The sequence below is a fragment of the Lycorma delicatula genome, chromosome 6, assembly GCF_047948215.1.
Source record: "Lycorma delicatula isolate Av1 chromosome 6, ASM4794821v1, whole genome shotgun sequence".
Classification (NCBI taxonomy): domain Eukaryota; kingdom Metazoa; phylum Arthropoda; class Insecta; order Hemiptera; family Fulgoridae; genus Lycorma; species Lycorma delicatula.
In genome coordinates this window covers 158,091,711-158,106,368 of record NC_134460.1, presented here as the reverse complement: position 1 = coordinate 158,106,368, position 14,658 = coordinate 158,091,711, and the positions used below count along the sequence as shown (strand labels likewise).

At 31.4% G+C, this 14,658-nt stretch overlaps 1 protein-coding gene across 1 annotated transcript in view; it reads right to left on the bottom strand.

Annotated features, from left to right (window-relative positions):
- The window catches only part of UQCR-C2 (Ubiquinol-cytochrome c reductase core protein 2), a 52,064-nt gene that overhangs the window by 17,146 nt on the left and 20,260 nt on the right, over positions 1-14,658 (bottom strand). The window contains exons 4-5 of the mRNA XM_075368895.1: positions 5,017-5,131; positions 1,574-1,675 (exon numbers count right to left, since the gene is read on the bottom strand). Coding sequence (XP_075225010.1) covers positions 1,574-1,675; positions 5,017-5,131 — 217 coding nt within the window. The remainder of the gene's footprint in view (positions 1-1,573; positions 1,676-5,016; positions 5,132-14,658) is intronic.

Below are 14,658 nucleotides of genomic sequence, written 5' to 3'. Positions count from 1 at the left end.
ATCAACAAATCGTAGCCACTTTATCTTTTCACCTTGTACTGTTACTCCGAATCTAAATTGTTCTTTAACATCATTAACTGCTAGTTCCATGTAAAGATTAAAAAGTAACGGAGATAGGGAACATCCTTGTCGGACTCCCTTTCTTATTACGGCTTCTTTCTTATGTTCTTCAATTATTACTGTTGCTGTTTGGTTCCTATACATGTTAGCAATTGTTCTTCTATCTAAGGCCTAAAATTGCTTCCCTTGTCCCTATACTTTTCCTGAAACCAAATTGGTCTTCTCCTAACACTTCTTCCACTCTCCTCTCAATTCTTCTGTATAGAATTTAAAAAAAAATTAAAAATGATTCTTGACTGTAAAACAAGGTAGAATAGTTTACAGAGGCCATGTTAGAGAGATTAGTACATTTAAAACAATGTATTGTTTTAACTCTGAATGACCTTAATGCTTCTCACATGTGGAACGAAGATGAAGAAGAATATTGCAAAATTGTAGAGCTTCTTAAGGTTTTAGGACCAATAAGATTAGCAGCAGAAGCCTTAGGCAGACAAGACACGAATTTATTAACAAGTGAAGTCATATTTGAATTTTTGTTTAATTAAAAAATATGAAAACTGAAATTAGTTGCAAGTTATAATATGCTATAAAGACACGAACTGAAGAAAGAAGACACACAGAATTAGTACCTCTAATTACAAAATTCACAGACCGTTTGGACAAAATCTTCTAATAAATTTCTTCCATTAGCTAAAAAAACTGGCATTTTTAAGTTATCCGGACAGATGTTATCAAGATTATATTAAAGACTATTCTACAGAAGATGAGTGTGATGTTAAAAAAAAGATGAAGCAGAAAATCAATCTATTTCTGCTTATTTTTGTGTCCAAAATAAGGACACGACTAAGCAATAAATCCATCAACATTCTTTGCTTATGGAAGTCATATTTTATTAAACAAAAAAAGAAGTAAAAAAAATAATTTACATAAATATAAAACTTTGTTAATTTCTGTGTTGTTTTAAGGTATTATTATTTTGTTAATTTTTTATTTTAATAATTTTATGTAAGTATCTATATGTACCTTGTTGTTATTTTTTGTATTTGTGAATTATTATAAATAAAAAAAATAATAAATTGATGATCTGTGAAAAGTGCTAAAAGTAGAGAAAAATAATAAGCAAGTGAATTTTATATATATATATTTAAAATTAATATTATAAATCAAGAAACCAAAAGTAAAATACAATATGTTTTATACAAATTTACTAATAGTCCACTAAAAATTGTAACTAAACCTCTGTTAAAGGTTGGATTAACGATCCATATGGTTTTTACTCTGGAACTTTTTAAACCTGCATAATGTATTAAATAGTCAAGGATCAGATAAAAATCTTACCATGAATGGTGCGTTTTCACTTAAATAAATAATTAATAAATCAAATAATAAATTAATAAGTAATTAAAATATTTTATCACAAATATTGCAATTAAATAAATTAGAAAGTAAATTGAAATCCAATATATGCATTTAAGATAAGTAATTCATAAAAAATAATCCATAAATTTCATACCGTTTCACTTCCGATTTTTGAAATATTGAAATCCTTAACAAACAATGGATTTCCATAGCCTTGTCTATAAGCAGCTTTGTGCAATAAATCTATTGCCTTTGCCTAAAAAAAAAATCAAAAAATCAAATAATCTATATAAAATAAAAATTTATACAATCAAAGATAATGTTCAATAGTACTCATTAAATCAATTTTCTGTTCCTTTTTAATAATTTTTTTAAATTTTAAATTTTTGAAATCTTGATGTTACTAAAATATCTGCATAAAAAATATGATTACTTATGAAATACAGTTTCACCAAGCAAATCAGTTTTTCTAACTGGTTTAAGCTTGCTAAGTCTTTCTAGCGCTTTGCAGCTAGTAATGTTATGTGAAGTCTAAATAGAAGAAAAATGACAGTGGTAAGTAAATATCTGAGACTAAACAATTTTCCATAATTAAGCGCACTAAAAAAGTACAGAAAACATCATAAAACAATTTATTTAAGTTAGTTAAATTGTATTAAATATATTAAAATTTCATTGTTTAATTATTGTACTACGGTTCTTTTGTATTACCGCTACAGTTTGTTTGTTTTTTAAAATATTATACTAATCTAATGAATAAAGATTAATTTTTAATACTACAATTTATTATATTAATATAAATAATAAAATACCATTAAAAGAGTCATTTATAAAAGTAACCTCTGGTCGAAAAATAACAATAAAAAAAATAGATTGAAAAATTTTTTCGTACAAACGTTATGTACATGCAAATATTACTTCTCGAACATAGTTGCCACCTTTATTCAGGCACTTTTGTCGTATCATGATATCAGCTTGTTCTACTTCCTCTTTAAAGAATGAAACTGTCAAAGTATCTGTATGTTTGCTAACTCCAATTTCCCTCACCACTTTTGAAGTGCTGAGTAATCAGCAAATTCTTCAATTTTATGATGAAATAAAAATGGGGTGGTTGAAAATCTGCTACTTAAAAACTTATTTAGAACACCCTTTGTGCATGAGGTGATGTAAGCCGTGCATGTCATGAAAAAAAAAAATTATCCTCTTTGTTTAGCATCCTTTGCTATTTATTCTGTACCCCTCTCCTAAACTCTGTCAATGTTCACAATAAATGTTAGGAGTTTGTATCATATCATACTCTGCCAACAAATTTCTGTTGGCTATAAATTCTGTCAAAAAAATTTCTTTATGTTCCTAATATAGGGTAGGCATTTTTTTTTTTTAATTTTTGGGCTTGTTCAGAAAGTGTGTGTGTGTGTGTGTCCGTACATGCATCTGCTTGGACTATTTTTTTTTGTCTCAACATCAATGAACCAAATCCATATGCAATCCCCAGTAATAATACTGTTAAGAAATTCACTTTTAATTCTGGTAACTTGCTGAAAAAAGTCAGTACTGCTCCCATTCTTTTTATTTTGTGGGCATCTATAAGTTGTTTTGGTACCCACTGTGCACAGTACTTACAAAAACAGAATCTGTCTTTAACAATTCCAAAAGGAGTAGATCTTGAAGTTGGGGAAAATCTCTCTGAGATCAGTGATTGTGAAGTGTCGTTTATCTACACATTCAATTTTTTCAAAAAGTTCATCACTAACAATGATGAACTTCCTCTTCCTTTATCATTGTGCATATTAATTTGCTGTTCCTTGAATTTTCTGTATCATTTTCTCACAGAACCATTACTCACTACATTATTACTGTAATCTCAAAGCCAACAGTGGATCTGTAACAGATGATCCTTCTGTTTGCAAAAAAATGAATGACACTATTTACTTGCAACTGGCAGAGCTGCTAGAATCAGCTCCGTATTCACCACAGACTATTTACGTGGTATAGAACAAAATAGTGACTTTTAAATTACATACAATGTTGTGAGTATGCCTAGTACTACTACTAACTGTATCCAGGATTAATTCAGGTGGGTCCTCAACATCAATCACCTTCACCACATGAACTCACTAAATTAGCTTTCTACATGTTGATGTGTCATACCATAATATTTTTGGTTCCACCATTTCCTAAATTCCATATTAATTCCTTTCTATTGTCAATATATTAACATATGTTAGCTGCTCAAGAAAATTAAAGGGAATGGAAACTAGCAGGTCACAACACTTGTTTAATCTTCTGGCCAGTACAAAATCAAAAGGCAAAGTATTCTAACAAACCCACCGAGTTGGTCTAGTGGTGACGCATCTTCCCAAATCAGCTGATTTGGGAGTTGAGAGTTCCAGCGTTCAAATCCTAGTGAAGTCAGTTATTTTATACGGATTTGAATTCTTTATCGTGGATGCCGGTGTTCTTTGGTGGTTGGGTTTCAATTAACCACACATCTCAGGAGTGGTCAAACTGAGATGGTACAAGACTACACTTCACTTACACTCATACATATCATTCATCCTTTAAAGTAACACCTGAATGGTGATTCCCATAGGCTAAACAGGAGAAAGTAATAATATAATAAAGTATTCTAACAAGTTATGTTGCCTTTATAAATTGAAACTTACCTTATGTTTCCATTTACATTATGTGTTTAAATAATTCTTATATCATAATTTTTTTTAAAAATTGTAGTGGCACCCTTGTAGTAGAAAAGGGTTGTAATATCTAATTAAAAATGTTTTCTTTGTTAGGTTTACAAGGATTTTTTCCCTGTAAGAAACATAAAATTATGTCCAGAGTATATACTGTTTGATAATTACAGAGCTGATTCTTACTGGGCTCAGAAGTTAGAAATGTTTTTTTATGTTAGGTAAAAATGTTTTAACTGCATACAATTATAATAATACAAACAGCATTAAAAAAGTTTCTAATTTAATGTGTACATACTGTGGTGTTCACAATTTACACTTTTCTTTTTCTCTATTAACAGTAAAAAACAAAAACAAAATCTACACTGCTTCACATTTTGAAGGAAGCAACAACAGATGAGGCAATGGCAGGTTGTTACATAGCATTTTGTATTATCTATACTATGCTACTTTGACACAATTGTGCTCCTTAGTATAATCAAGTAATACCATACTGGCATTGGCTTTATAAAGGTATCGACATTTTTTCTTATTATAAATGATTAATACAATGTAAGAAATTAAATTTTTTTAAATATTTAATTCTAAGATTCTGGAAGCATATAAAAAATAGTGCACATCAGTAATACAATTAACTGGAACTTTGTCACCACCAGTACCAAAAATTTGCTGAATATGATTAACTGAAAGCAAAAATCTAGTGAAAACATTTTATATTTCTACGTGTCAATCGTTCTAATATCCTGACAGTACTCTTACACTTGTAATAAAAATAAACGAATAAAAAAAAAAATGAAATTGTTAACATCAGATGTATTAGTTCATCTTTTAACATGATTTAATTGCAATAAATAGAAAATCAATTAAGTATTAATGGCTACATAAAATATACGAAAAAAAGTCATACCTGTGGAGGTAATGCTGCTAATTCATATTTAATACGTGGAATGTTATCTTCTAATTCCCATGGCTTAAAGGCTTGATTTACCACAACATCTTTAAAAAATTTCAATCCATGGACTCTTAAATAAAATTAATAACAAATAAATTAGATATACAAAATAAGTTAGTATTAATAAAATGTGTCAAACCAGAAACACTTGCAAGTCAATTCAATGAGTCAATAAAAAAACAGTGAGACGACATGTAAGAAAGCCTATTTATTCAAATATCACTGGGTTTAACGTGAAATATATCTACCAGACAACCATACTTGTTGCTGCTAATATATCTTGCTAAAGGGGTCAACCTGCTGTCATTAAACAAGTAGTTACTACTAGAATGAATAAAGAAACATGTAAAATTATATTTCTCAATCACACTCAATATCCCCATTAACAGTTCTATGGGCAAAGACAAGTTCTTGCACGGTACGCCTGACTTTGAGTGACTTCATCTTCAAAAAACAACACTCATCCTTGTAGTTTTCAAAGAAAGAGATATCATAACGATGCAGCAAAAAGAATAGTTGCATATTCTTTACAACATATTTAACATATTTCATCATAAGGGTTTTCTTAGAGTAGGTTACATGAGCTGTTTTGCCAAAATGGCATTCTATTATAAAGACCATCTATGAATTATATGAATATCAGATTGCAAACCTCGTGACAGAATATGTGTTAACTCTAGTCATGATTTTGAGGGTGCCAGCATGTAATAATGCCTTAAAAGAGATATCCACTCCAATATTATCCATAAACAGAATAAATTAATGGCTAAACGAAGGGCCTAAATTGAAACCCTGAGGTACCCCAGATACAGCCTCATTTGAGTCTTTCGAAAATATTCACACAGATCTATTTGTAATATAGCTCTACAACCACATCAACATCGCAGCACCTAGCATCCAAACGGCCATGCTTCAACAGAAGTAAATTATGAGGCAGTATCAAGCGCCTTATGAAAGTTGAAATTAATGATGTAAACGTTTTTATGCGATTCCATTTCTGGAGCAGTAAATAACAGTATGCTGCTTAAATTCATCATCAAAGATTTACCTACATATGTGCTGATTTGAACAGACACTTTTCTCTAGTGAAACATTAAGATGTTGGTAGACCATCTTCTCAAATACTTCGGCAATAACATTAATTCAATAATTATCCAGACTGAGAATCACTCTTTTTGGCAATGGCGAAAGAAACACAAATTTCTAATTAACTGGAAAAATACAGACTGCAAACTGAAACTGTACATCCAACATAGAAGAAGAGCATAATTAAACTTGAGATGCTTCTAATCATAAATGATGGGACTTTGTCCATATAATCTATCTGCAGTATGGGGATGCAGTGTCTAAATACAAGATTCAACATCTGCAGTCATTATAATCAGAATAACTACAGCAGTGTCACTGATGAATGACCCAAAATCCATTCTCTAAACATCTGTTAGACAAGGCTTATAAATGAATGCCTCCCAAAGACTTTACATAGATCTTCTGTGTCAATAATAGTCTGATTACAGACTTTAAGAGGGTAAACTCCAGCTGGAATCCTTCTGTGCAGATTTTACAAAAAATAAATTTCCTGACCTTCTCACAAGGTCATCCTCAAACCAACCTGGCCCTTAAGACATAATTTCTATACAGAATTTTAGCCTTTTTCCCTGAAATTCTGAAAATTTATGATAATAGACCAGACAACCTGTTTTTTATACTTTCTGTGAAAAAAGCCTTTTTCTTTAAACAACTAATTAGATTAAATGAAAACCATACAACAAAACCTTTAGGTTTGGGTTTACGTAAAGGAATATGCTTTCATATACAAGAAGAAAGGATATATTATTGAAAGCAGAAGCAGCTTCATTAGCATCGGATGACTGATAACATTACTCTGATAAGCTTGATTTATCGAGCGGTACAGACCAAAATAATTGCCTTTAGTATAGTTTAATAAATTAACATAGATGTTAATTGAGCGTATCATGCAACAGATCTGGAAAAAACAAGAAAGTCAGCCTCCAACTAGACATCAACATTATTATTAAATAAAACGAGATCTAAGAAGGATGAACCTCCAATAGGTAAACGGAAATTATACTAATTAAGTTAAAGTCATCCATAAAATTAAACAATGTATCAAGCGTTCTTTTTAATGATCTCCACCACTTAAACTTTTACTATCACATTTTATATTTGGGGCATTAAAATCACCAATGGACAACAACATTAAAAAGTTTATGTTGATTTCATCGACTAAACTACCAAAATACTCAACATGATTTCAGGCTTAATATCAGGACTGAAACATTGCTTCCTAAAAAAAAAGATTAACCTCTTTACACAAAAGTAGTTCCACCTAGAGGTATTCATCAAAGGCTTTCAAATCAGGGTACCTAAAGGAAGTTAGTATGGAGTGCACTGCAAGTACTACTCCACCACCACACTTCTTGTCTGATTTAAGGAAGTTGCGATCAGGCTTATAAACATTGAAGTGGTCTGGAAAAAATTAGATTTCAAAGAAGAATCATTAAACGCTGATCCATGACAGCAATTAATATCATACATATTCACAGCAACAGAAACAAAAGAATCACATCTTCATTAGTTCAAAGACCCCCTAACATTATGATACAATACTCTCAAATTATTTATCTTTACCATCAATTAGAAAATTACTGTCCTCCTCTTCCTCCTCCTTGGATTTAACATTAACAGAAGGTACAAATTTCTGCTCAAATCTTAATAAGCTATAGAATGGCAAAATCAAAATATCAGAAGGCCATGTATCAGTAAACAAGACTTATTCAAAATACTTATCTGAATAACACAATGTAAAGAACTATATCTTTCTTTCTTAATTTTCAGTACATATGTAAGCACCTACTGATTCCCTCACCAGATTTCTAACGACATCAGATGAAGTAGAAGGATCGAACCTAGTATCAAAAACTGCTTCATTTTTGAGTCTGAATAGGTTGGTGTTATCACTAGCAGTTCAATGACTTTCCTTCATGATTTTTCTACTTTTATTAACAAGGCTCCATTCACTTTTGACAGAAATGTACTGGTCGATAGACCAGTAGTCAAAAGCTGCTCAAAATTAGAAGATATTATCCTAACTTTCAAAGGCTTTGAACGGGTTACACTCTATTGCTTTGAACAGGGTAATCGGTGACTCAGAAGTATGATTTTCACTAATCTGAGCCAAATTCAATTTCACCCAACACTTTATTTTACTTTCGTAACTCAATGAACTCTGAATTCACATTAGTAACACAGTCCACTAATACATTAACTTTGCCCCTCAAAATTTCAATTATATCAAGCAATCTATCAAAAAGGAATCCACAGTGACAATCACTCCCACACTTCTCTATATTTGAGTACTTATAAGCCATTTATCATATATCTATATGACATATAGATATATGATAAATGATATGATTGATATATATATATATATATATATATATTTCATTTATGAGATCTCAAAATTCACACACTCAGGGTGAAAAATTTTACCACATGGGTCCTTACAGAGTAACCTCTTCTGCTTGCCATAAAATGGTTTGCTGCAACTACAGTATCACAAAGCATCTTGGATGGAGCAATTGCATCAAACTAATACACAGACTAAACATAAATAAACACTAAACTAATTTAAAACTTAGAAATAAAATGAATTTAAAAACTTTGTGTGGCATATAGTTTCACCACTATCTGTGAAAAATAAACTCAACCTGCATTCATAAGTGAGAGAAAGGAATTGCTTCCCTGATCTGCATTAGATCTGTTAGATTTGACTTATTGACTTATTTGACCTATTTAAGATAGGAGATGTTAGGTAATAGCAGGATCAACAAAGTACAGATGAAAATACTTACAAGAAATAGCTGACTAAGGTCAAACCATGAACTGTTGGTCCTTTTAGTCTTTCTGTGGAAAATACCACAGTCCATTGCCTAGACCCAGACTGGCTGAGTCAGCAGACAAGTCCAGTGCTCAAATTAACAAAGAGGTAGGACACATTGATCTTGGGTGGTAAATGGCCTACTGAACAGAACTGCTTAATACAGAAAAGATAACTGAAAAATGTGTCAAATAATCTAGCTAAAGATTTATTGGCTTAAAGATGTTATTAGTATTATATTGATTGATGATTTTTTTTTAACTTTTTTACAGATGGCCTCCTATCACCCTCTACACCCATCCCAACCAACATGATAAAAATAACAGGAAGCAGAACTGATTAACAGAGAAGAAGCAAGTACAGCAAAACAGACAACAAAATGCTTCAATGTACTGCATCTGATCCTATTGGGATGGGGATGAAAACTGAAACAACACAAAGATATACACTAAACAGTGCCCATTGCAATCATCGGACGATGAAAACACAGTAATATGAAAACAAATAAAACAAAAAAAAAAAATTAAAATCTAGAACGCAGAATAATATCATTCAAAGCATACATTCAGAAAGTCCAATGCGAGTCATTAATATATGACTACTCAGTTCATCAGACAATACAAATGATATCAATGTACATGTAAACTTTAATGGACGATAGACTTAAAAAAAGAACAGGCATACAAAAATTTAGAAATAATTATGGAAAACTTATTAATAAAAACATAAAATCAAATCATTCAGGTCATTAAATGCATTAATACACCTTGCCAACAGCAAGTCATACTATATTGGTAGAAATTAAAAAGCCTATATCTCCTATTTCTAAATAGGAATGTCAACATCCAGTAAACCATACAAAGCCTTGTAGACAAATACAGTATCAAACACTGATCTTCTATTGTTTAGTCTGCAGGCCCAAAATTTGCAGGTCTTCATCATAACAGCTGTGGTGAAGACATAAACTGCACTGATGCAGGTGATTTAGAGATTTTTTCTGAACAGTCTCAATGTAGGAGTCACTAATACTTCAATCATAATTCCATATCATCAAGCAGTATTCCAAAACAGGTCTGACAGATGCTCGGTATAGATATGCAAGAGGGTAGTGGAATGTAGAAAGTGATGTCCTTCCCAAAGCAGTAACTCTAAATTTCTCCAAGCTCTGAAGATAATATTATCTACATGGGTTGTAAACAGCAGTCTAAAGTCAAAATTAACAAGATCACAAATGTTATTAACATGACTTATGTTAACACCATTTAATTAACTTTGCATAACAATGAATACAAGGCTTATGGGAGTGATTATCCCAATCAATTCCAGGCACATTAAAATCACCTAAAAATCACAATTTTGTAAATCAAGTTCTTTGGACAACTGATTGAAATATTGATCAGCACTTTAGGACGGATGTCAGGGCTGAAATAATGATTTCCAACTAAAATGTTATAACCATCTTTCATGTGTATCTCAATCCAAATATATTCTACAATAAATTTAGTCCTTTTTTTTAAACTTTCTATCTTGCTGACCACTGTCAAAAAACCTCCTCCACAAATTTTGTTACTTTCAGAATAGTTCCTATCAGCTCTAAAGACTAACCAAATATTTGTCCCAAGTTATAGCTACATCATGTTAGACTCTAGAAGCCAATATAAAAAACTCATCAGATTTAGTAAGCAGGCCTCTGAAATTTTGATATAAAATACCATGCCAATAAAAATCCATTACTGATTATTATTATTATTAGTACCCTCCTCCAACATTTTCTTTTGATTAAAACTTGTTTTATGGATTTGGTTATCTCTTAACACATCATATAAGGATAAAACCAAATTCCTATTTCCAATCATCATTAAACCTTTCCTTCCTGAGAAGCAACTATAATACTGTTGTCATTGCAAACAGGAATAATACTAGCTTCTCCTTAGTGGATGCAGGTGACCCATGTTAACCAGTTTTCCTTTGTTACCAGTGTTGTCATTTAGTGCTTTAGCATCCGCAGCAGAGCTAAAGAGATTTAAATTAAAATCTTTATTAGTAATAACGATATACTAAATGAAATAATGCTGTGCATGGGCCATTATAAGGAAGTCGTTTTCATTTACAAAAACCCTTAGTACACTTATCACACTTGACAGTAGAAGGAGCCATCCCATTAACAAATAACTTAACCTAACTACAAGTAAATTAAAAACTTTGTGTGCTGTTTGTTGGTGAATCAGTTCAATATAAAAATAAGAATTATAAAAAGAAGCTCAACCTGTAGCCTCGGTGAGTAGGAAAGGGCCTTCCACTTCCCTGACCTGTCAGACCACAAAAATGTTTAGACCACATGACAAAGAGACAGACATAAAGGAAAAGAACAACCAACAAGAAAGATGAAATATCCAAAATGTACAAGGGGAGAACTGGTCAAAACCTGTGGAACATTGGTCCTTTTAGCTGTCCTGTGGAAAAAACCAGTAAGCTAATTCATTGGCAAAACCACACAAAGTTGCCAGGCCTCAGAATGGCCATACAGTAAACAAAACCACTACCTGACACTGTGACGTAGCACATACACACAGATTGTTAGATGTTGAATGGCCTAAAAATTTAACTCAATTCATGAGAACAACTCAATCAGAGATAGTCTGTGCCTGGAGCTAGAGGATGAGAAGTGATGACTGATGTTTGATTGAGAATGATGTATGATGGTGATGATTTTCTTTAAAAATATTTTTATTTGGATGGTCTTCCTTCACCCCTACAACCCATCCCTATCCTCACCAGCAACATATAAAAGATGAAGAGGCAGGTCGAGTTTAGCGTGTGACGACTAAGCAGACATGGTATGCCACATGGTTCTAACAACGGGAGAAATTAATCTGGAAAAAGTAGTTACCCAGCAGAAACCTAAAACATGGATACACACCTTGGTAGTGCAAGGAGAGGAAGAGGGAGCAATAATCATAATAATAGCCAAACGACACACCAACAGAATTCAATATAGCAGTCAAAATATAATCATAATCATATTGTTACAAAATAACCAATAAATAACAATTGCTAACAAGAAAGTTGATAGAAACAGAACAAATGCACATTATGACAATTTGTTGTATAGGTTCACAAAAATTCTTATATCAACCTCCATATTTGGAGCACTGGACAACACTTGCTCTAATTCAGATGTCTCCATTCAAATAAATTTTCAGTCCTTCCAACTGTATTAGAAATTGGTAAAATTTCAGATAATATCAAATATTATCATAAGCAGGAATTTTTCACACTTGAGAGGTTTGATGTTCAGGTTGCATCAGTGTGCATTCTCTTTAAAAGAAATTGTATTAAAAAAATGAATTCAATAAGTATAATCTGTTTATATTCTACACATGATAATGCCATGACTAATCATATTATAACTAAAAATATTATTACTTTTTTACACCCAAGAATGATGCCATCATTCAAACTCATATGGTGAAAACATCCTATGCTCATCTTAACAAAACCCATGTCATTCGCGAATTTTATAATTTTTCTTTCCTCTCACACTTTTTACTTCATCTTCTACAGCATTTTTCATCAAACATATTAAATAAGATCAAAAATAAACACCAACATTCCTGTTCATAAATCAGACCACTCAGTTTAAGCAACCTTTATTTCAATGCTATTTTCTGATTTAGATACAATTCTTTAATTAACCTTCTACCTTTTTAAACTACTCTTGGCTTTTTAATATTTCTATTCCTTTATCTCATTTGATACTGTTGAATGCTTTTTCCATATCTATAAAACATAAATTATTCCTTTACATTTTTCCATACACCTCTCATCAATAATTCTTATTAACCCCAATAGCATCCCTTGTGCCTCTCCTGTTCCCAAATTCATAACATTCTTCTGCAACAACACTGAATCAATTGTTGAATAAAAAATAAGACTATATATCCTGTATTCTTGACACTTTGCTGCATCATGGTTGGAATCATGAACGTTTTATGAAATTGTTCGGGCTATATTCTACAATTGTATAAATTATTACAAAGTTTCTTCCAACTACTACTTTCAGTCTTCATTAAGATATTTAATCATTTCCATTGATAACTCTATTTTTTTAGTTTTCTTTTCATTTCTTTTATTTATTAATTTATTTTGTAGTTGATGAATTACACAGAAACCGTGAAGCTTGTATATGGAATATGGAATTTTATTGCATATGAAAAATACACATGACCAGAATTCAAACCCAAGACCTTTGGATGAAAGGCCAAGAAGCTATCACATTCCCAGTACTTTCATAATCTATTTTACTAATGAAAACAATGCAAAAGTTCATATATACATATGTCCTAAAAGCTTCGTTTAAGAGTTACAACTAGTGAAAGATTTTGCTCGAATTTCAGCAACTCCGATGAAATCAGGTTCTGAAATTTTTAGGATGTTAATTTAAGGGGCAGATTTAGTGATTTCTTATGGTTTTTAACATGAAAAATTGAACAAAATTAGTCCCAGAACTGTAAAGCACTTTTTGAGAAATTTGTGGTGAAATCCAATAAATTGGAGTAACCAACATCCCATTTTTTATGTCTGATAAATTTAAAAAAAACTTCTAGATAATTTAATTTTGAACAAAATGGTGTAAAATAAGTTGAATAAAACCAAGAAAACTTTGAATTTTATTTAGAAACATTACATTATTATGTTTGTCAGAAAAGTATTTATTTAACAAACAAATCCAAATTCTTTTTTGGCGATGTGAAAAATTTCTAAAAACAAAATTTACTGTTAAATTAATAAAAACTGGAAATTGCACACAACTGTAAAATAAAAATTACTTAGATCAAATCTTTATTCATGACAGAAATACATTAAATTTGAAAATTATTTCAAAGTTGATGATAAAATAACAGCTGATCAATAATGCACAATACTGTGTTTGTGTTTAAATCATTTGGTAAGATACACTAAGTATATCAGGTACTGTGAACTGTGCTGTCATTAACAAAGGTTTTCTGTGAACTGAATTTTAGTTTGAGTGTGATCGATTATTTTTAACATTTGAAAGTGATCGTGCTTACTTACAACAGAGGAATATAATGAAATGGTATTCACATTTTGGGTGTTTGTATTGGTAATGCTACAGTTGCTGTCGTAGAACATGAAATACATTTTCCTAATTGCAGGATTCCAGATAACAAAACAATTAGCACAACTTTACACAATATTCGGAAAACAGGTTCACTACCTACTACATATACCAGCTACAAATTATCTGTCTAACAAGACGGTGTTATTGATGAAATTATTATTGATGTAGTTTAGTGCAATCCAGGTGTCAGTACCTGACATCTTTCTAGGTGGAACAGCCAGTTATCTACACCCAGGAGACAGTCCACTTTGCTTGGAGTTCTGCAACTGATCGAATACAAATAAACAACTCTACAAGTATGTTTTGTTTACTGACAAGGCAAATTTCACTGAAGATGACAACTTATAGTTGTTAGTATACATGGGCAGCAGTAAATTCTCATGAAACAATGGGTGGCAATTTGCAATATCGATTTAGCATCAATGTATGGTGTGGTCTATTTCACAACCAGCTGTTTGGACTGATAATATTACCTAAACCCTTAAATCTAACTGCACTTTCTTCAGGAAGAATTGCCGACAGACACTTGAAGTTGTTCCTCTAGCACTGA